The following is a 24,451-nucleotide window of genomic DNA, read 5'->3' on the forward strand; positions in this document are numbered from 1 at the left end:
GAAACAACATTACAAGATAAAAAACTACAATTTCATATAAAATTATTATTAGGACAGTCCTGTTGCAAAGTGGACACTGGAGGTTTTTTTGTCTATAGTAGTAGAAAATTATTCAAAGACACCACTGATTGTTCTATAGTTGCTAACATTTTGATTGTCATGATAACTTATGAATTACATCTGCCTCTTACATTAAAGGCTTTAAAACAAAGGACACAGGCATAACTACTTCTACGACTTATTTCAGCAAATTGTGCTTATGATCTAGTTATGCTCATATTAACATCAACAGTGAAAAGTATTTCTCGCATTTCTGATTCTGTTTGAAAAGAGAACGAAGTAGGACTAAATCTGCATGAAATTAATCAAGACAGCACATTTTAGAATACACTGAAACGTTTCAGAAATACATTTGAAAGAAAAATAATGTAGTACAAATCAATGTGTACAATCATTGTAAGCAGCAAAGACAGGGAGAAAGTGAGTGGTGTTAGTATAATTAAAAGCATGCCATGAAAACCCTATTTCATTATTTGTGTCTGTCTTTTCCTAATAGCTATACTAACAGATCCCCTCTGGACACAGAATTTTGTCTGAAAAGGAAACTGGATTTCAAATTACAGTATCTGGAGAGATATTAATTCTAGAGCCTGGTACTACAGTTATGAAATCTAAGGTTTTTATCAACCTTGCTGCAGGGACGTAGCCAGGATTTTGGGGAGGGGGGGGTCGAGGCTAAGTGCCACCATATATTTTGTGATAAGATTAGGTTTGGTTGATATTATTTTTAACGTTGATTAACGGAAGGGGGGGGGTCTGGACCCCACGGACCCCCTCCTTGGCTACGTCACTGCTTGCTGTTCACTACAAGTCCAGATGCTAAACCCATGTATCTAGTACTAGGTTCAAAAGAAACCAATGGGACTGAGGGAGGAGAAGAGGGAAATAACCATTCCATCCATATGTTAGCAAAGGTGAACAACCCTGACAGACCTCATTCAACTGCAGCAGTAACCTTATTAAACTAGCTGACACAGAGGGGCTTGGTAGACTAGCGAAAAGCGCTGGCCTGTATGCAGGGTGAGGGCTGAGCATCTCCACGCTCCAAGCCATTGCACTGCTGGTGTGCCATTTTGACATGTGCCTGACCATATGGACTGTGCAAAATTCGCATACAATGTTTTTGTGCTTGAAACAGTATTTTCTGCACATATGTATTATTTCCTGCAGAGAAAATGCTGTTTCCTGCACAAACATACCATATGTGGATTTTGTACAGAAGCCCCAATCTGCAAATAGTCGTTATTGTAGCAGGTAGAAAATGGCTAAAATTACTTTGTTTCTTTTGAGAATGAAATAACCCAGATCTATCAACTATGCACATTAAAACATAACTTCTTCTGTGTGAAGTAAACAGAAAGCAAGAGTTGCTATGCCACAAACACAATACCGTATATACTTGTGTACAAGTCGACCTCATGTATAAATCGAGGGAAGTTTTTAGGGCCGAAATCGTGGATTTTGATATTACCTGTGGATAAGTTGAAGGTCAAACTTAGGGGAGGGGAAGGTTTTAATATTGGATTGAGAAGGACGGAAGTGGAAGGAAATGGGGGTTGTTTGGTGGTCAGAGAGATATGGAGGAGGAAGAGGAGGAAGAAAATGAAGAGAAAACGTTTTCACATTCAGTTAGGAAGTGGAAGGAAATAGGCTGTTTGGTAGTCAGGGGAAATGCAGAGGAAGAACAGGATGGGAAGAAAAGATTTTAACACTGGATTGGGAAGAGAGGAAAGTGGAGGGAAATAGGGTGATCAGAGAGATCCGGAGGAGGGTGGGGTGAGAAAGTTTTAACATCAGATTGAGAAGGGAATCACCACACATATGCTCCTGCCTCGGCAGCTCTTTCAGAAATAACTGCCAAGGCATGGAGAGTGGGGCATCGATGTTGCTTTTTTAAGGACCTTTCTAAACAATATTACTATTTGTTATAGTTGTTAACTGCCCTCCGGTTAATCTCGACCCATGGTGACTGTACTGACCCATATATAAGTTGTCCCTGGATTTTAGGGTCAATTTTTGGACATACATTTTTCAACTTATAGTTGAGTATATACGGTATTTAAACTTTTCTTTCAAGACATGCAATTTATATCCTTCTTGTAGTTAGTTGTACCAATATTGATGAGATGTGCATAAACCAGGGTTGCGGTTACCTAATGGTTTAGATCAGGCACAATTTATCTAGTTTTCTAAAAATCTGGTAGCTGTGAAGACCGTATTAGATCTCTTTGGGCAGAATAGCACTTGGGAATATAAATTCTATTAATTGTGATAAATTGTCTGTCTGACCCATTCATGAAGAATCACTATCATTTCACTTGTCAATGCCTACATTTACACAATAATATCATACAAGAAGATGGTATATAGCAGGGGTAGGCAACCTACGGCCCGTGGGCCGGATCCGGCCCACTGAGGCCTTCCCACCGGCCCCTGTGCAGTCCTGCTGCCGATTGCCGCCGATCTCTCCCGTTTTTCTGCCGCTCCGGGTGCCATTTTGTTTTTCAAAATGGCAGCCGAAGTCTCGCATGACCTCAGGATGGCAAAGGTCACGCGAGACTTCGTCGCCATTTTGAAAAACAAAATGGCGGCGCCCCTCTAGGAGGCCCGGTGCAGCCCCTGGAGCACTCCAACAGGGCTCCAGGGGCTGCAGTGGGCCTGCAGCAGGCTCTACCTCGCTCTCTGCCTCCTCCTCCTCCTCCCTAAGAGCAGAGAAAGGAGGAGGAGGCAGAAGGAGTGCAGAGCAAGGGAGAAAGGGAGCCAGAGCTGCAGCCACAGCGAGAGGTTGGTTCATTGGGGGAGGGGGTGAGCTAAAGCAAAATGCCCTCTCAGCACCTTGTGGCTTTTCTGGGTTGAAACAGTGTGCATGCTTGCTGCCTTTTATTTTGAATTGCATTTTAGTAATTTCCATGCTTGTAACTTTATTATTATTATTATTACTACTACTACTACTACTACTACTACTTGCCCTGGGTGTTCTTTGTGCAAAATGCCCTCTCAGCACCTTGTGGCTTTTCTGGGTTGAAACAGTACATGCTTGCTGCCTTTTATTTTGAATTGCATTTTAGTAATTTCCATGCTTGTAACATTATTATTATTATTATTATTATTATTATTATCATCATCACTACTACTTGCCCTGTGTTCTATGTGCAAAATCCCCTCTCAATGAGAAAGAGGAGGAGGATGAGAAAGAGGAGGAGGAGGAGGTGGAAAGGTGAGTCATTTCAGGTCTGCCTTCGATTTTTTTCATCAATTTTAAAAAATATATAACACTTATTTTTGTTTTTTTGTTTCATTATTTTTATTATTGCTTTTTATTGTATTTCATTATTTTTATTATTTATGAAGGTGAGACAGTGTGACTTTCCAAAGTGCTGTAACAAAGGTCTGCTGCTTCGGTGGAAGCTCCACCCCTGGCATGCGGCTCCGCCCCCAGAGGGTGGAAGCTCCACCCCCCGGCTTTGGCCCCCCAGTTGTCTGAGGGACAGCAACCTGGCCCCCGGCTCAAAAAGGTTGCCTACCCCTGGTATATAGCCTCATTCCACTTCTCTTTCTCAGATACTCAAGAGATTTACCTCAAACATCTTCTACAATATAATAGCCCAACATGTCATTTGGGAAGTTTGCAGGGTCTGTTTCAAACATATTCCATCTACACCTTCAAAAAAACTGTTCCAGTTTTATGGTGTTTTAATAGTTTACACGATAAAGCATAGTGTAAAACAAAAATGTACATAACAAAATCAAATGTGCCTTTTTAAAAATGGCAATGGCCATAAACACATTTTACAATAAAATCTTGAAATCAAGTTTCTTTTTTTTATATCCTCTAAATTATTTCAAATTGGCACAACATTTCAAGTGTTTTTGCTATAAAGTGAAACACGTTGACATTTGCTGTATGTAACGGTCACAGATTTTCAAAACAAAACTCATGGAAGAAACTTTAGTTCTTAATTTTGAAAAGCACACAAGCATAGTTTTAGTGCTTCTGCATTACACTCAACGTTCCAATGGGACATGTAAATTCTACCAGCTGAAGGAGTACAGGATTGTACGCTGTAGCTTCAAACACTGCAGTACTGCAACAATGGCAAAGGATTTATTTTCTGAGCCTACGGCAAGCATAGGGATCAGATGGTGTTGGACCATAACTCCCAACACCATCAGTGAGAGATTATGAGAGTTGCAGTCCAAGAAAATCAGCAGGATTTTATTGTGCATCAGTGATCTAAAAACTAATTCCTAACAAGTGCTGTTTTGGATCAAGAATTCCCACAGGACTAGATAATTAAGCAGCATTCTAGGAAGCCAGAGATTTTAAGCAAAATCTCCTTTTTCCTAAATCGTAACCATGTAAATTTTGAAGAAGATGGAAGTCATACGTACCGAATTTATAAATCTCATGCAGAAAAAAACCAGAAACATGGGGCTAGGGTTTTTTGTTTTACCTGAGGTTACAGACAGGGATAGATTTAACTCAGATTATGAGTTATATTCTTTTACAAACTTTAATGGTAACAGTGTTATATCCTATTTTAATTTGTTGTCTCTGAATAAATCTAATGAATGATACTTTTGAATACATCTTAAGAATTAGAAATATTTTACAGTGTCATGACAGTCACACACTTTCAGCATTTTTATTATTTTAATCATTTGACATGAATAGTCTAAGGAAGGAAGATGCACTCATGAAAGATGTTAGCGAATTAAAGAACTATCTGTTTCCACTACATCTGTTTTTGCGAGAATGATGAAGCAGCAGAAGTAAAAGGTGTCCAATAACTTTTGCTAAGAGGGGTTAGCAAAAAACAAAATGCTAAGATCTTATTTGCTTAGAAGGAAGGAATCTCAAGATAGAAGGAGACCAGGAAAAAAAAAGGTCTAGAATGGTCAGAAACTGTTTTGAAGAAGCTCTGGCTGAAGAAAGGTTCTGTCAGATCCCTGAGAGAGCTGCCGAGTCTGTGAACTTACAGGAATCGATCGACTCAGATATCTTGCTGGAGAAGTAGAGAGCCCCGTATATGGTCTGTAGGTGCTGTACCCATCAGTCAGGACGTTGGGAGAATTGGCATAGCTGTTGAGGTTGGTAGCACTAGTGCCGCTTCTGTTGTACAGGTTGTTGTTCAGCTCATGGTAATTTCTGGCAGGCAGTTGTGCACTGCCATTCAAATGACTGGAGATTTGGTTTACAGAATAACCTGTCCTAGAGGACGTTGTTGCCATTTTGCTCTCAGCATCATCTGAAGCAGCATACAGGTTCCCTAGAGAATTGGCTAGCCTGGAGTTTATGGAAATGCTGAATGGAAAACACATGCCGGGTAAAAAAATATACACACAAAATGTACATACATGTGATGATTAATGCAAGACACATTTTAAGGACACCAGTGGGAAAGTGATAAAATACCATCACAAACATTAATTGCAGGTAGAACACAGCCTAACAATGGCACAACTACTGGGAAAGCTTTACAGCAAGGTATGATGCAGTAATGGTTGTTGGTTGTCATGGACTGAGTAAGTATAGATGAGCATGCTCTCTATAAGAACAAGAAGGTGACATGACCAGGGACATCTGGAACTTAACTGCAGTTTTCCTTGACAGCAACTCCTGACTGACTTACATACCATCTATCTGTTTATTGAACTTCTGTTAACAGGTGAACAGTGCTTTTAGAAGGACAAACTCTTAGCATGAAGATTTTTAAACATATGGTCATAAGTATCACAGCTATAGTTTGATCAATACTTGAGGCCACTTCTTCAGATTATCCTACCAGTTTAGTGTCATCTGAAGTTCAAAATCACATGCCAACTATAGGACAAGGTCAAATATCTCAAAAATATTAATAGCCTGGAGCACAAAAACTAAAGTGCAGATGTATAAAAGGAAAGTCAGAATCAGCTGTTCCTCAGAATTGTTATTCTCCTCTTCTATTTCCCTCTTAAAAACAGTAAAGTAAGGCATACCTTTTTAAATTTGGGCTTGAAGGCGGAGAATGCCTGCTTATTCTCTTTGCTGCAGGTGATACAGCAACTGTCACTCTGGAGGACTTCAGAGGAGATATAGACCCTTCAGTGAAAGCTGCAGAATTCAGTCTGAAAGAAATACAAAAATAACAAGTAGCATCAAGACTACATTATTGATTTAATTAGCATTACTCCAATAGAAATAGGAAATGCCTCTAAACACCTTAAAACAACTTTCCAGAAATGGAACCTTGATATTCATCTTACTTGGATTCATTTAAGAAAAATCTCATCTTCATTCATGGCTATGATTCACTTCCATCTATTTATTTCTGAATGATAGGGGTGGCTGTGAATTCCTCAGAATGCAACTCATTAATTGCTCCTTCTGTATAGGGAGGCACTGAACATTATTATGATGTGATTAGCTGTGCTGCATAAGAGGAAGGGTGGAATTCAAAAGATCTCTGCATACACAAAAGACCTCCTGGAGTCCTATAGTTTACAGTACAACCCACGGATCTCTGTGGGTCCAGTAACCACTGTTTCACTTACCCATGTCCAGAAAAAAAAAGGTCTGGAAATTTGGAGGTCCTCCAGCATAACTCTATGGTGAACTTCCAGTGGAAATATAGGATTCACTATTATCTACAATCTTTGCTAACTGCAGCAAGTCTGGGTATATATCCCTCTTGGATATAGGGGTCATACTGTATTTGATGATTAGAAGGTTTACTGGCATGGTTGTTTCTCCAACAAGTGTAAAGCAATTCCAATTGTTTGAAATTTCCAGCTGCAATAGAGTTTGTTGATTTAAAGTATATATACATAAGGTGTCAGCTCCTTCTTGCTGAGATACCTTGAAAATAGAGTTTATGCCACAAAACCAAATACACTTGATGAATTAAAGATTACAGTAGTAGAGAAGTGTTGCAAAATTACAAGAGAAACTGTGAGATTTGATGATGTGAGCAATGCACTGCTGTGCATGGATGACAATTTGAACACTTTACATAAAGTTGTAATTTAAGGTGGAATCTATAACTGATTAAATCATTATTCTAATGTTTATTCTTCAGTATAAAGAAGAAGAAATGTATTTACTTAGCTTTCAAATAATCGCCATAGTTACTATTAGCTGTTAAAGGGTGTGTATATTTTGGGGGGATGCCCCATATATCTGGATTTCCTCAATTTCCACATAAAGGTACACAGAAAGTTGCCTTGTATCAGATCAAGTCTTTGGTCCATTTGAGCCTGTACTGCCAACTTTGACTAGCAGTGGCTCTCCAGGGATTCAGCAGACCTCTTTCCTAGCACTGCTTTAAGAATCGTCGCCTTCATTTATGGTTTCCCATCCAAGTACTATCCAGGCCTGACCCTGCTTAGCTTGCAAAATCAGAACAGGTGCATTCAAGGTGTCACAGTAGCAATGCAATGGGTGTTACTGCTATCTATTGTCAACATTTATATTTTTGTGGGTTAGGTTGATGGAAGAGGTTCCTACCATTTGATTTTCCCTGGTGGTTTTCTTTATTTTCTTCTAACACTCTTTTTTCCTAAAGCCAATATTTTAAAAATTTAACAGGTACTCTTTTAACCTGTCATTGAAATATAAATTCTTTAACACACATTCCCCCATGTTACAAGCCTGTAGTTGAACCACACAGATGGACTTCCAAATCGTCAATTTCTCAGTAATTTTTTATCAATAAAACTGACCAAGGTATCCTTTTGGACTGGGAAAGGCTGTGAAGGGAAAGGTGCAGTGTTTTTTGTTCATTCCTGCTGGACAGTATTTTGGAATATGCTCTGGGGAGACTGCTATCTTACCCTCTGGGCTACCATGGTATCAAAGTTTGGAACAATTATTTATCTGGATAACTCCCAGAGTTGTATCCCTAAAACCAGAGTTATTCAAAGCCCTGACACAAACTACAAAGCTCTCAACTCCCATGCTATTTGACATCCACATGAAACCATTAGGATTTGGGATACAGTGCCACTAGCACTCTGAACAGCACTGTTCCAAGCTTTGATAACATGTGCCAAACTTTGATACTCTGATAGCATACAGCTAACTTTACCACCACCACCACTACCTGGGAATGCTAGAGTACCATCTGGGGACAGTGATGGACTTAATTAACTGAAATTTATCCCTGACTGATAATCTTGGCTGGTCCAGAATCAGGGCTATAACTTCCTGCACCCTCAACATACAGATCCACTGCTTGAACGTATACTAGGATCCTCCAGTATTGCTGATATCTGGATGGTGGCAGTGGTCAGAATTGCCTTGTATTAGTGTCTCATTCGCCAGATGTGCTTTATAAAAATGCATAAACCTTTCCTACTGCAAAAGATTATAAATATGAATGAATACCAAAAGCAGTTATTTGAACAAGTTTGGTTTGGAATGCAGCTCTAACAAGCACCTATTCAACTAAAGATCAGTATTTGGTGAGTGGAAAAATTCAGAGGGTTAAAAGATCAGTAGTTAATTAAAATAGTAACACAAATTTATTCCCCTTAAACTATGGAAATAAGTACCTGAAGGGCTGGGATATGGATCTGGTGTGCAGTTTCATATCTTCTAACCTAGAAAATCAAGAGCGTTTTACATTAAAAGCATCAGGCTTGAAAGGCACAGGACACATAATTGATTTATTACTGGATTTCAACCATTTTATAGAGCCAAGTTAAAAAAATTCTTATATAACAATCCAATTAAAAGCACCACCCACATCCATATTGATAAAACAGCAGTTTATTAAAAGGAAAGTACTGTCAACCAGGTCCCTCTCCAAGTCCTACAAATGATTTATGAAAAAGAAGAAGTCTTTTACCATGTTCATGAACACCAGAAGCTAGGACTTCTGGGGAAGGAGCCAGCAGGTCACATGCCTCCACTAAGGCCTTCAATCTCATGTTCATACACTGTACTGCATCTGGTAGTGTCACCCCTAATAGGGGCTGCTTCAATAATCTTAAAGCAAGGAGGGGCACATAGAGCTAGAACCAGAACTCAGTGATTAAAGCACAATCTCATAATTAAAGTCCCAAGTTCTACCCCAGGTGCCTCTGGGATGGGGAGTGGGTGCAGGAAGAAAAACTGCCCCGATTGCCTGAGTACAGATGGGATGGGATATAAGTTGTTGTTGTTGTTATTGTTATTATTATTATTGGTGGGTAAGATCTTTGCCTGAACTGGGAGTGTCACTGCCAGACTGAGCAATTCTGGAACAGAACAGTTAGGACAATGATCCAATAACATATGCAGATATACCAGGAGACATTCTTTACAGTATTCCAGAAACATAAGTATTTCACTCTTCCTTTTCCATTAAAACTAATATCTGTAATCAAAAACAAGGGCTGCTATTATAAATAATAATAATAATAATAATAATAATAATACAAAATTGAGGCTCAGGAACAAACCCTACCCAAACTTTGCCCCCATAAAATACAATCTTAAAAGGAGTTCCAACTTTTTTTAAAGTCTGACAATAGGGGTCACCGTTAAGCAAGGCACAGCTATTTAGTACTATGATGAAAGTACTGCTGGGAACTTTTGGGGTGATACTTTTAAGGCACTAAAGGGAAAGAATGATGAAAAGTGTAGGGATATAAGCCACCACTCACTTTACTGAAGAAACTTCTACCGATTTGGGGGTGAGGATAGTGCAGAGCCAACTGCAAAGATTTCTTCCCTTGACCCCTCCCCGCATTTTTAAATGTTTTCACCATTACAGCAGGCAGCAGCAACAATAAGCATATTCTAGCAGCCATTCAGGAACGTGGTGGCTCAGCAGTTAAGATGCTGACTCTGAAGACTGCAAGATCAGCATGTCGGCAGTTCAAGGCCCAAATGACATGCGATGAAGTGAGCTCTTGTCACTAGTCCCAGCTTCTGCCAACTCACCAGTTCAAAAGCACGTAGAAGTGCTAGTAGATAAATAGGTACCACTTTGGTGAGAAGGTAACAGTGTTCTGTGCGGCCATACTGGCCACGTGACCCACAGAGTAAGTAGTCTTTGACAATGCTGGCTGCCTCGGCTTAAGTGACAGATATGAGCACTGCCTCCTACAGTCGGACATGACTTGACAACCTTGTTAAAGGGAAAACCTTTACCTTTACCAGCCATTTCTCTTTACCATGCATTTGGATAGGGTGCTATGTCATTTTGTCACATCTTTCCAGGGATCCCTTAGGAAAGGGACCCCCCAATAACACAATAAAAATAGTATTTCAATGCCACACAAGGGGAGCTTTAAAATAATTGCAAAAATATCATTGCTAGTCATCAAACAACGCCAAGGGACACAAACAGAGAAGTCAATCAATTACCTAAGAGCTCCTGTTGTAGCTGAACGTGGCTGTCTCCGAAGTTTTAAGGCACGGAGTTTGTCTCCCTGAGTCATCCCATTCTTAGTCTCTACTTCTGCATTGTTGTCCAGATCATTCTGGAAAATAATTGCAATTCATAAAATTAAAGGTATGCCAAACAGCACTTGGTTTATTTTATTTGAGGATTCACTATTTGACCAAAAAGTCACATCACCCTTCCTTCTTGGGCCACATTGAGCCAGTATTACTTACTGGTACCTGGGCAACTAATGCTCACCACTCCTCAGAATATCCTACAATAGACACATACCTTAATAGAAATATTTATTACATTAGAAACAGAAAAAGTACCACATCTAATGGACTGAAATGTAAAAGCTGACAATCAGTCAATGCAGAACAGAAACTTAGGTAAAAACAGCAAAAGTACACCTGCCCTCTATCACCTTTTGACTTATCCTATATCACACTCCCAGGTGGATAAAGCAAAAAGCACAATTATAGTCCCATCACTTCAGGATTTGTGACTGAAATATGAGAGGATGCCTAATACAGACTCAGACCATTGGTCTACCTAGCCTAGTATTGTCAGTTTTGAGTAACAGCTGTTCCCTAGAGTTTTCAGCAGGGATTCTTCCTAGTCCCATCTGGAGATTCCCATTTTCCTAGGTGGGCTTCCTTCCAAATACTAACTAGACCTGATCCTATCAAGCTTTTTAAAAAACCCAGAAAAGATTGGTTGTGTTCAAGAAGGTATCGTGGTATTAATAGTGTCTATTCCAACAGGGCTTGTACCATTTCTTTATTATTTATTAAATATAAATTCCAATTTCTGACTAAAGTTAGTGCTCATGAAAACTAACAATAACAAAATTAAACATTGTAAAGCTGCTTGCATTTTATGCAGTATTTATTCAATACAAATAAAATACTGCATAAACATCTGTCACTCTTGTGTGCCTTCAAGATGTTTCCAACTTATGGCAGCCCTAAGGTTGGGTTCATAGGGCTTTCTTGGCAAGTTTCTTCAGGGGGAGGGGGACTGCTATTGCTATCCTCTGAGGCTGAGACAGAGTGACTTGCCCAAGGTCACCCAGTGGGTTGACATGGCCACACCAGGATTCAGACCCTGGTTTCTGGGGTCTTAGTCCAGTGCTTAAACCACTACACAACACTGGCTCTCATAAATTATTACTCATCAATTAAAATATGTTCAGTTCAAAGAAAATCACATTGGGGGGTGGGGGTAGAATGAGAACTGCATCAAATAGTACCAGCAACCAGACTGAAATCCACTTCAGTAGTAAATCAGCTTAGATGCAAAAATCCTGCTAGAATAAAAGTATCTTTGCCTTCTGGCAGAAGGAGCAGCAGAAATGGAACTAAACTGGTCACTCTTTGTAGGGATTTCCAAAGCCTGGGATCAGCCAATATAAAAAGGCTCATTAAAGATTATAAACCAAGAATTAACATATGTGTGGTAATGCAGTGTTGTTTTCCCATCTCTTCTAAAAATGGTATCCAAAACTTTATGCAAACATGTTTGTGTTGTTCCATGGTTTATAAAGGCAGGAACAAATGTCATGGTCAAATGCTCCATCCTTACTACTCCATTCATGGTGTCCATATCTTGGTTAGTTCTTGTCAGGTATGAATTAGAAAACTAATATTATTTAATACTGTCAGCCCTCGGTATCCACTGGAGTTGGGTTTCAGAATCCCCAGTGGCTATCAAAATGGATGCTCAAATCCCATTATATACAAGAGCGTAGAAAAATGGTGTCCCTTATATAAAATGTCAAAATCAAGATTTGCTTTTTGGCATTTAAAAAAAAAAAATCAAAGTGTGGTTGGTTGAATCTGTAGATGCAGAATCCATGTACATGGAAGGCCAACTGTATTGGCTGGCAAAGAATTAAAATAATCCAGGATGTGAGATGATAGATAGCATAATGGTTGAGAGATCTCTTCCAGAAAGGAGGTTGTAGGGGGCAAGTAGAAAGACTTGTGTCATGGGATCCCACTGAGTTCCATCTTTGCTCTAAGCTATTAAGGATCTATACAAAGTGTTAGAAGAGGTAATTTGGCAAGCTGGGGTTAAGTGTTAACAGCACTTAACTCAGCTCTCAATTATTCTATGAATTTACTAGCTGTACATTCAGTCTACTCCCCAATCTTTAATGTGGTGAAAACAATCCTATACTGTTTTGCAGGCTTGCCGCAAACACTGGTCCACTTTTATATAAAATACACTAAACATACAAAAGTTCTATAATAACTGTTAGATATAATAGCTAAGTACTGCTTTTTAATTGTATGTTACAGACAATTCCAATGAAATTTTACCTCTCCATATCTATCCAAATTTTCTGTTTTATTTAACGTCCCACTGATGGAAATATCATCAAAGCCAGACAGAACTTTGTTCACGCTGTCTTCACCTACTCCTCTCGGTTTCTGTTTGGCGCGAAAGATGTCTCCTTGGATCCATAACGTTGACTGCTTTCTGTTCAAGAGTAAGAAATACAAAATTATTACCACCATGTCAAAGCCATAGTAAAATTAATACTCTAATAAAAACTGCTTGCCGCATATACTGTAGGATGAAAAATCACATAATATAGGAGATACAATTTTCTTCATAAGTATCTTCTAATCTATAAGTCCTTTTGCTATTATTTTTTTCAATGTATTTTATTCAATGTGTTTTCAGGAAGTATTGTCAGAAAAATATAGTCTAAGAAATCTGTCAAGTGTTTTTTATGCCTTTACAAGTTCTAAATAATTTTCTGCCCTTTAAATTTTGTTAATTAAATAAATTGGGCATAAACCCATGAATTAAAGAAAGCAGGAGGTTGCAATGAAGTATACAGGGGGTGGGGGGGTTATGGGTAATGTCCCTTTCCCCTTCTCTTACACAAACAAACAAAAACAAACAGCCTGATTTATATACCGCTTCATACTGAACTTATTATTAACCTTTATTTATGAAGCGCTGTAAATTTACACAGCGCTGTACATACAATCTTTTACAACTATAAGCTGATTGCCCCCAACAATCTAGGTATTCATTTTAGTGACCTCGGAAAGATGCAAGCCTGAGTCGAGCTTGAGCCCTTTTGCTGGTATTGAACTTGCAACCTTATGGTTTTGAGTGAGTAGCTGCAGTACACCCATTTAATCACTGCGCCACCAGGGCTCTTATACCTTCTGTGGGCCACACTGGTGCACTGTGGCCCACCAGAAGTGATGTCATGCCACTTCCAGTCACTACTTTTCACAAATTTTTGACCATAACAAAGATCCTTGAGCAAGTTGTAGTGTTAGGAAATCAAACCACTATTTGTATGCATAGCTTTGGTACATTTGGGGTGGAAAATTGTAAACAAACAAATAAGCAGAAACAAAAACATTTTTTACAAAAAAGTTTGGGAGGCTTTGAGATTGAAAGAGTGGGGTTGAGGGGCAAAATATGGCCGTGAAGCTGCACTTTCAACACTCCAACATGCAAATACACCAAATCTAACAGAAATAATTACATACTATTGTTAAGAATCAAGATGTTTGGTATATTTAGTACAGATCAGACACCTGACATTGGGCAGAAACAGATAGCCTGATAAAGCTGGCCTCTCACTTAGACATGCCATGCCCCCAAACCGGACAAAAACCACACCGGCAATTACAGCTTCTATCCAGCTTGGGGGTATGGTGTTTAGACGCCACATGCCCTGGAACCGGCAAAAAGCTGGCTTCAGAGGCAAAGGGGCCACTTTTTTCTGCCTCAAACAGGAGCAGATATTTTCCACTACTATTTGAAGAGGAAGCTAGCTAGCTGGTTTGGGGCTGCACATCTGTTTGCCCCAATTCAGCCGAAATGGTGAAGCTCCAAGGCGCCCCATCAAGGCCGTCTGTTTTTACCATTTGAAAACCTCAAGCCAAATTTTCAAGAAAAGATCTAACTAGATTCTGAAAAACAGAAGGATTTAAAAAAGGTTGTTTTTAAAGAAAGAAGCAAAGCTGCATTAGTAAGAAATCACTGCCTTTACTTTCCCTAATGAAAAACAAGCTTTTCTAAATTATAGTATTTTCTTCCACGCACAATCTTTTCCTGCAGTTTTGCCTAGTGAAGTGTGACAACTCTGGCAATGAGCCCAAATAAAGAGTGTTATCCACATACTTTGAGTCAAAGAAAAGCTCCCATAGGGAGGTTATATAACTGACAAAGAGAACAGGATTAGAAAGCTGAAAAAAGTATTCCTGCTTAGAGTGAGGAAGTTGATATCCAGTATAATTAAGAGTGATCTGAGATTACACTGCTGATGATGCAAGCCAAGTTAACTCTTGGAAGGACTTGCTGGGAAAACATGTCACATACACACAAATAATAAGAGGAAAGGTGAGTTATCCCTTGCAAATATGAAGGAAACTTGTTTGTCCTTTAGGTTTCCTTTTTCACACGCATGTGCATGTGAACAACTGGTTTAAAAGTGTTTTCTGCCATTTAGTTTTCAGATTAATAATAAAGAGCTGCCAATAAAATCACTACTCCACTGATCAGGAACCATCCTTGTAATGGAACCTCCACTCAACTATTTGAAGTCACAGCTACCTCAAAGAACTTTAAAATGCATGCCATATATTTTCCTCTCTCAAATACATACTCCCAAGAATATTCTGTAGAAGGGATTGCAATCCACAAAAGCTAGTATTAAAACAAATCAGTCTAAAAATGTGATGTGCCTCTTTGCTGTTTAGCTCACACATAGCAACACAATCATCTCGGCTATCACAACGAACTGAAGCAGATGTCGAGATAGATCCAAAACACACTGCACAAATAATCCAGTTTGGGACCAATTCCAGTTTTGTAAGGCATTTAGCCTTCTCTGTCAGAGAATTCTGGGTCCACAATAAACTACAGTTCCCAGGATACCCCTAGCAATGAGCCAGGGCAGTTATAGTGGTCTTAAACTGGATTATTTCTGCAGTGTGTTTTGGACCACAGTCAAGTTTCAAATTAGGGAATGTGTATATTTCATTACAAGAAGGATTACAGACCCCTCAGTTCAAAACCTACTCTGTGGCAAAATCATTTTTTATATCCACTTGATCAATAATTCGGGGTGGGAGTGGGGAGAGACTATAAACAGCCCATATCGATAATGGTTTGGAATTATTATCATTGTTGTTGTTATTATTTTAACTTTACTGACTATACTGTATTAAGCTTACAAAACGTTGGCAGCATCAAAATTCAAAAGCAGCTGAAATTCTAATATTGAAACAATTGTGATAAAACTGTTATTGCTTGTCTCTGGCATTTAAACTTGTGACCTTTAGCAAAGAGGATAAATACTCAAACCTCCTCCTCAGCTGATTTACCAATCTGCTCATGTTTTGATTCCAGGAAATTAAACCCTACATTTCATCTTGCTAAAATCAATATGATCTAATGCAGATTTATGCATTTCAGTAACTAGACATAATTTAAGATGATATACATCTTGTAAATTTGCTGTCTACAACGTAAGGGTTACTGCAATTTCTGGTTATTGCTGCGTTATAAATGGAGCAATTTGTTTTCAGGGAAAGGGACCATGAAGATCATGATAGTATTAAGCTGCATCTTGTAATTCAGTGCGCCTAGCCACAACAGGCGACTACACACACAGGAGTCAAGTGCATGCAAATATACAGCTGAAGTCATGGTCATGTCTCATGACTTCTGAGGAATAAAAAGGCTTTTCATGACCCATGCTGGGGCTCCTCCCCACGTCAGCAATGTCCCAGTGTCTGGAGGGAGTGACACAAGTACTGAAAAGCAACTCAAAAACCACTGTTTAACAGACTTCATATTAACTTTATTCTGAATCATTTTTCTTCTCTAAGATGAACACTCTTTTTAGTTATTGCAAGAAATGTGCTTCATTTATTAAAATGTATTTGTTGATTCCCATTGAATATGAATAGATAGATGGTGCTAGTTTCAACGATGAATGGTACAACTGTGCTAAAAACATGCACACATCAAGTTTTATTGCTCCCAAGGAACTGTAGGGTGGTGAAGAGGAAGTGCTGGTACATATGTGCATGACTCCAGTCTCCAAGTTTTTCTGAACAAAAATGTCTTTTAGCACTTGTGGGTAGACGAACTAGATATGTAAAGGGTCAGGTGGCACAGCCAGAAGATTAACTCCTTCATTATGCCTCATTTTATTGCTCCTGGCTTTCCTACCCTTTCTCTTGAGCAGGACTGCCTTCACATCTAACAGACTGAAGGCAGCATATGGTTCACATGTTGAATGTCATATTAAATTAAGAGCTGAAAACACAGTTGCCCACACCTACCCCAAGAAATTTTACACCAGCAACTGTAAAAACAATTTCACCTTAGAGAATTCCAGGAAAGCCACTGTATAATCTGGTTTGTATATAACAGGGGTAGGCAGTCTTTTTGAGCCGGGGGCCGGGTTGCTGTCCCTCAGACAACTGGGGGGCCGAAGCCAAAAAATAAATAATTAAATAATTTTTTTTAAAAAAAATTAAATATATAAATAAACCAGGACAAATGTAGGACAAAATTTTCAAATGGAAGACACTTTTTTTAAAAAATGGAGGACACGCAAAAAAATTTGCTGATTTTTTAAAAAATGTTAATATAAATGCATGTTTCTGAGGCTTCTATAGACAATTGCCCCCCAAAGGCCCCGGCGGCAATCGGTGGCAGGACCGGGCTGGGGCCGGTCCCAAGGCCTTGCCGGGCCGCATCTGGCCCGCGGGCCGCAGGTTGCCTACCCCTGGTATTTAAGATACAATGACCCATAACAGGTATCATTTTGAGAAGTGAGTGAATCACAAGTGTTGTACTTACTCTTCAAGAAAGTGCTGCTGGGGTCCAATAATAGAACCTGGCCGGCACATTCGTATCCAAGCAATGGCTTCAGAATGTGTAAATCTATAATGTTTCATTATGTAACAGGCTATCAGTGTTCCAGTTCTTCCTAGGCCAGCTACAGTAAGAAAAACAAAGACTTAAAAAGTGATCATAGGCATAAGGCTACACACCTCTAAGAAAACTGAAGAACACTTATTAATATTCCATAAAGCCGTTTCCTTGTATCATGTTTTACAAAAAGAACGCTAGCAGAATCTATTTTAAGCATCATGTGCCTGTCACAGAGCAAACATCCTGCTAGATCTCTCCGAGCCTTGCTAATGCCTGTCTTAACCTCTAGTACCCTTTCTATTCCTGCCTGGATAATTTAGAGCATACGTCTTCTTGTTCTGCTGACCACCATCCCATTGCTTTGTTTAAAAAAGTCAGACTGAAGGCACATGTTAAGACAGAGCTACACGTGTTGTGTGACAAGGGACCAATTTATTAAGATCTCCTCCTCTTCCTTTTAATGTGTAGGGTCATTTCTACTATGCAAGAATTTCAGAACATGGGATAAAAAAAGCCACATGTCACTGGCTGTCACTAACAAGGACACCAGCAATGTCAAAGTGCATGATGACTGATCCTACATTTATTCAGCTACAGTTTTGTATTATTGTTAACTGCATGATTTACTAAGAATAAAGCACTACCCAATATGTACTTCTAATGAAACAGCCAACAAGACAGATAACTGTCCTAATCTCTCCTACTGGAAGTAATTTCCTCAGGATGCATTCTTATCCAGAATGTGTTTTTAGGGTTGTAGATTATGAGTGTTGTATGGGCATAAGACCTCTTTAAAGGAAAGGAATCTTCAGTTAACACAGCTGTATGAGGCTTACTGTCCAATGCTATAATTCTTGTTTCTTTCACCAGCTTAACAGCCAGCCCTCCATATTCACAGAGCCAACCATCCACAGTTTAATTTTTTTTTAAATATCGAAAAATCAAAATCTTGATTTTGCCATTTTATACAAGGGACACCATTTTACTACACTATTGTAAATAATAGGACTTGAGCACCCATGGACTTTGGTATCTATGGGGCTTGTAGAACCAAACCCCAATGGGTACTAAGGGCCCACTGTACTTTGAGAAGTATCTTCCTATAAAACGTGCTTTCTTAAATATGGTCAGCTCAAGAATTTAAGATGGAAACCGTTTGTTTTGGCATCATCTACAAAGCTGCTTATTAGTATTTCTGGACCTGATGGTCACCCCTGATATCAAGTTGGGGGGCTGAGGATCATGCCAGCATGACAGAATGCACACATATCCAAGCAAATGGCTACCCTCACATCTCAGGTCTTGCACTTGGCAGCAACTTTCACTGAGATAGCTGTTATAACTGCTCCTATAAGCAGCTAGCTTCAGGGTATGAACAAGGCACAATCAAAGGTTGCATGCCCCTCCAATTATACACCCCTATTCTATGAGAATATGGATGTTCATTCATTCATCCTTCCTGTTGCCTTTGCAAAGATATGAAGAATGCAACAGGGGCTGCACACTGGATTGGCTTTGGATCCTGTGAGACAAAATTATTGGTCTTCTAAACAGAAAATGAACAAAAAATATGATCTCTGCTTTCAGAGAACAAAGTAAGAGGCTATGGCAAGGAAAAAGAAAAGGCAAACCTATTATATTGTGACATTCCTATTTTTCAAATAGAATAATTTTATTGTTTTTTATGGAATTGTGGGAAACATCATGGAGAAATGGCAAAAGCATTATTATCCCACAAGAAAAAGGATGCTTGTGTTCTATGTCTACAAGGTAACTTTTTAAAAACAGTGAAGTAAAAACATTAATAAGAAGAAGAAAAAAAGAAGAGAGAGGCAACAGCATCACTCAGTGGAATAAAAAAGAGTCTACATAAAATGCAACAGGAACAATAAATTTTTTAATATAAAACAAGAGTGGAAGAAAGTATAATTTGGACTATTTTATTCAGAGTGGCAATAAAATCTGGGGATGTGGTTTTCAAACCTGGGTATATATTCCTAATTATACCAGCACACAGGACTGCTGAAATGCTGTTTAGGCTTTTAAAACTTACCTTTGCAATGTACAGCTATGGCACCTTCTGCTTCCTCACAGATGCTCAAAAACTGTCGCAGTATATTTTCACTTGGCGTGCTTCCATCAATGAAGAATAGGTCATAGTGCTCAAACCCACCATCGGTGAAACGCTTGGCCTCGTAAATCTTTTTGTTGAGTCTTATGATTGTTGTTATGTTGTGTTTTCTGAAATATGGGAAATAGGCTTCGGGTGCATGGAGAGGGTAGCCTATAACAAGAAGAGGAAAAATGCTTGGGTGTTTAAATGCAATATCTAGAAAACAACCTGTTCACAAAAAGTAATTTATTACATCATACCACACTCATGTAATCAATATCCTTTGAAAAGAATACAAATATTACTAAGAAGTCTGCCCAAGTGTTCAAAATTGAATGGCTTAGTTTTTGAGCCAACAGATTTTAATCAAAGTCACAACACATTAATGGTTCTGAGTGATAACACCATTAATGGTTCTGATAATTAAAACTGTAATAAAAAACAGACCCTTTCCCCCTCTCATTGGCTGTAGAGCAGAACTCTGCTTCTTACCAAAATTGCCCAATTAACATGAAAAAAGACAGACTACAGTGGACCCTTGTTATCCGCTGGGGTTTGGTTCCAAGATTCCCCGTGTATAACAAAATCCGTGTATGCTCAAGTCCCATTAAATATAATGACATAGCAAAATGGTGTCCCTTATAAAAAATGGAAAATCAAGGTAAATTTATACTTTTTGGAACATTTTCAAACCGTGTACGCTTGAATCCATGTATAAAAAATCCGTGTATAAGAAGGGCCGACTGTATTAGAGGGGCACTATTTACAATTGTCAATGTTTAGTCATAATAACCATGATTGGTTTGCTATTATTTGCTTCTGCTAAGTGTTATCAAGGTGTCCACTGAAGTATATATACTTTTTGTCTATGTTAGATGTAGAAAACACAGCATTTCAGATATGGAATTGCAACTCCCATCATCCCTAGAGAGCACACAGGCAATTCTGGGGACAATAGAGGTTGGTGTACAACATCGGGAGGAAAGGCACAATGCACTGTTGCAACTCTATATATAAAGTCTATGGTTGGACATGATAACCTTGTCAATGGAGAATACCTTTAGCTTTGCCTTTATATATAAAACAGGATTGGGTAGATCTGATAATAAGGATTCAGCTACTTGCTGGATGGAGTTATACACATTTTGAAGAATCGGGCTCACAGTCCGGGTGCGTTGCCTGGCCATGGTGACACATCCTTTAGTTACATCTTAATGAAACTACTGTGACATACTCTTTGTGTGGCTGCCTTTGAAAAGTGCTCAGAAACCGCAGCAGTCTCAAACAACTATAGGCAAATTATTGATCAGGCTGACTGCAAGAAACAGACAATTCCCATTTGTTCCAGAAAACCTGGAAAATCCCAGACTGAAGGGACTAAAAAAATTTCCTGGCCAGCTAGGCCAATTGAAGCAGTAAATCCCGGATTTCTCCTTCGTCACAGGCTGATGGGTAGGTGAAAATGTGGCAGTGGTGATGAAGCAAGAAACCATGCAACAAGTGACACTGGCAGGAGCCTCATCCTGCCCTGCAGGCCCCAGTTGCTACTGCACAGGGATAGCATTGCCACCTTATTCTTCCATTTCCTTCCCCCTTTCTGCCACAGGATCAGAAAGCAAGCAAGGAAAGGAGAAAAGGGATGCATCTGCATTGCACAAATAATTCGGTTTGACACCTCTTTAACTGCCATGGCTCAATCCTATGGAATTCTGGGAACTGTAGTTTGTTATGGCATGAGAACTCTGCTGGTAGAAAAAGTGCAATGATTAATATGTTGAATCTTTATAATCAGAATGCAGATTAATAATATGCAGAATTATAATGATTTGCATAATATGTAAATTAGATATGAGGGACTGGAATATGGCAATCCTATTTATATACTACCCTCCAACATTTTCTTTTAAGCAGCTTCACAAAAATGGTAAACTACCAGGGTAATTGAAAGTTTGTGAAAAGTTTATGCAAGATGCATAAATAAAACAGTTTGATTTCTGGGCCTGATGAAATGTTCACACATAGACAAAATTACTGTTTTAAGCTTTCTGTACATACAAAAGGTGTCTGTGCACATAGCATCTTCATATACCTACCAAAGCTCTAAAATCACAGGAATCACTTCCAACATAAATAAATTCATTCCCATATGTCACCAAATATAATCCTGTGAATATGAAATGTTAGATTAAATACATGTGATTTTAGGATCCCAGTTAATGACTAGCCATATGAAACATATAAAAATTTTAACCGAAAAAGCAAAAGGAAAAAACACATACCATTTTCAATCTTGGTCTTTGGATGTGGTCCACTAAATGCTAAAAATTTTCCTGGGACAATCCAGTTGAAGTCACCATTCTCTACTCGCTACAGAAAATAAAAAGCAAAATCTTTTTTCAAAAACCCCTTTTCCCACAGTTTTTATGTAATCTTTTGCAAAGGCTTTAGAAGCAGGTTTTTGGCACATAAAAGGTAGCTGTATGGACATAATAAAAATTAACTTCTGGGTAATATATTCTTTGGAAATATTTCTCCTCCAGTTTGCCGAAGCCATTTCTGCTACATTCAGAAGAAGTGTTTGGATTTCTTTGACTGAATCATCACTTCTTGTTGTTGTGTGCCTTCAAGTCATTGGGACTTATGGAGACCCTAAGGTGATCCTAGGCAAGATTTGTTCAGAAGAGGTTTGCCATTTCCTTCCTATAAAGCTGAGAAAGTGTGACATGCCCAATATTTCCATGGCTCAGCAAAGAATTGAACCTTGGTCTTCAGAGTCATAGGCCAGAAGTCAAACTACTATACCATGTTGCCTCTTGAATCATCAGTGGGGGCAGGCAAACAATTAGTTTCTTTATAATATTGGCAAAGGCAGTGGAGGTCTGCCACATAATTAATGCTTGCAAAACTAATCTTTATAGGAAGCCAAAATTAAGAACAATTAACTTTGATACATTTTTCCTGCACATGTAAAATTGCTGTCATACCAACTATCACTCTCGTGACTCTTTCCCTTATTATGGCAAACAAACCACTATGAAAAATAGATAGATGTGTGTCTGATGAAGTCATTGGGTGAGATCCAATGTAAGTTTTCCCATTCGTGGAAAAAGTGTTCTTTTACAGAAGAGATTGTTCTTTGATTGCAACGCTCCAAGCATTAACAGAGCAACTACACCAGATCTAACACACATGCAGGGTCTCATAACAAGGCAGGGACACTAACTTATCATCCCTGTATAATACATTTTACAATTTTAAGAGCACTGGAGTGCTCCTATTTTAAAAAAAGCACACACACTCCTTGCGTTCGAAGAAAAACCAGCAACCCAAAAATACTGCAAAACTCTATGAAGACTGTCCAAATCAATGAGCTGTCCCTTTTTTCCAGGCACACATCATGGGTTGTTTTCCCTTCACAAAACAGATATTAGCTTGCCCCTTTATATGACTTTTTTCCCTTAAAGAACTCTAAATTTCTTTACAAATTAAGTTAACATTGTGGATCCAATATACCCCATAGATGGATGTTAGATTATATTGGTAGAATACAATGCCACTGTTAAGACAGACTTGTTTTGATATCAAGTCATATTTTTATTTCCACTTATGCCTTCTATTGTACCTCAAGGGCACTATTTTCACTGGCCTGCCAAGAGTAGATTGATAGTCAAAACAAGTGATGGAGAAGTGAGAGGTAGCTCTTTGTTTCCCAGCCACAGTATTCTGGTCTGGATACAGGATGAAGCTTGAAGTTAAAAATATTAATGAAGTAATATTGTCATTCGCAGAGACCACGAAGAAGAAGTGGAAAGAAGATAATAATTTTAAATCAATGTAAATAGACTGCACAGAAAAGATGAGCAATTAATTCCCAGCAATTCCACTGGAAGTTAATGCTATGGGTAGAAATCCCTGTAAATGCCAGATTCTTAATCAAGTTACTACAGAAGTTAATATTTAATAGGCAGTGGAAGGGTTTCATACAGTAATCACTACTTAATCCACCCATTTAACTCTACTGCTAGAGAAACGTGACTGGGCATGTACTAAACACACATTTTCAAGTAGCCTATTCAAACAATGATTTTCCACATTAAGAATATATAGAACACCATTTGTGACAAACAGAAGTGATATTATTTGCCCAATAAAAAGACAAAACATCAAAATGTCAGGTGAGGCAACAGCTCTTCATTTGGAGCAAGACAGATGCCACAAGCTAAATACCAGATAAATGGTTCTTAATATGGGCCAACTGTTCAGAAGACACAGCTTTCCAGCATTTCTCCCTTTTGTTTATTTAGTTCTAATACATTATTTTTTAAGAATGACTTTTACATCACTTCATGGAAGATGTTATCTCCTGATCACATTAGACAGCTTTCAGGGGAACTTGAAATTCTAAACATTTCTGCGTTTTGGTCCTTTTATTATAAAGAAAGGGCAAGACCACAAAGATAGCAGCAACACATGCAACACCGCCAATCTAGCAGAAGTTCAAGTTACTTATCAAAAGAGATACAGCTGTGTATAAAATGTGTTACTGCTTGAACTTGGGCAAACATATTAATTCAAAAGATAAACCAACCTCATAGTGCTCATACTCGTCTGCATCAAATGTCTTGAAGTCAACAAATCCATGCTGTAAGGCCTAGAAAGAAACAAGTTTTCATGAAATCATGCAATAATGGTTACCATCTGAAGAGCTACCTGACATTTTTATCTTCAATGACCATCTTAAACTGTATACTCAGATGGGTATCTTGTAATAAGCAAGCTGTTCTTAACAACTTTCACTGAAATTGTCTAATTAACATTTGCTGTCCCTCTTTCACAGGTTTAACTCACTCTACGTCGCGAAGAACCAGCACTTTGCCACAACCCAGCATCTAGCCTGAAATAACAGAGGGAAGAAGAGAAGGAAAACAGTTCACCCAACCCAGACACTGGTTCTGTAAGGAATGGGGGCAGAAAGGAAACAATGAATTGAGACACA

General features: G+C 38.7%; 1 protein-coding gene across 7 annotated transcripts in view; it reads right to left on the reverse strand.

Annotated features, from left to right (window-relative positions):
- CDC14A (cell division cycle 14A) overlaps window positions 1-24,451 on the reverse strand; it is a 131,108-nt gene that overhangs the window by 38,809 nt on the left and 67,848 nt on the right. For 5 of the 7 annotated variants that reach the window (XM_089515760.1, XM_089515762.1, XM_089515759.1 and 2 more), the window contains exons 7-15: window positions 24,044-24,106; window positions 21,735-21,822; window positions 19,396-19,626; window positions 17,268-17,406; window positions 12,740-12,899; window positions 10,394-10,509; window positions 8,593-8,640; window positions 6,040-6,168; window positions 5,041-5,365 (exon numbers count right to left, since the gene is read on the reverse strand). In XM_089515760.1, coding sequence (XP_089371886.1) covers window positions 5,041-5,365; window positions 6,040-6,168; window positions 8,593-8,640; window positions 10,394-10,509; window positions 12,740-12,899; window positions 17,268-17,406; window positions 19,396-19,626; window positions 21,735-21,822; window positions 24,044-24,106 — 1,299 coding nt within the window. The remainder of the gene's footprint in view (window positions 1-5,040; window positions 5,366-6,039; window positions 6,169-8,592; window positions 8,641-10,393; window positions 10,510-12,739; window positions 12,900-17,267; window positions 17,407-19,395; window positions 19,627-21,734; window positions 21,823-24,043; window positions 24,107-24,451) is intronic. The other 2 variants (XM_089515763.1, XM_089515764.1) reach the window with 1 other exon arrangement.

Source organism: Sceloporus occidentalis, unplaced genomic scaffold (assembly GCF_023333645.1).
Source record: "Sceloporus occidentalis isolate IW3139 unplaced genomic scaffold, rSceOcc1.0.p SCAF_3, whole genome shotgun sequence".
NCBI classification, from domain to species: domain Eukaryota; kingdom Metazoa; phylum Chordata; class Lepidosauria; order Squamata; family Phrynosomatidae; genus Sceloporus; species Sceloporus occidentalis.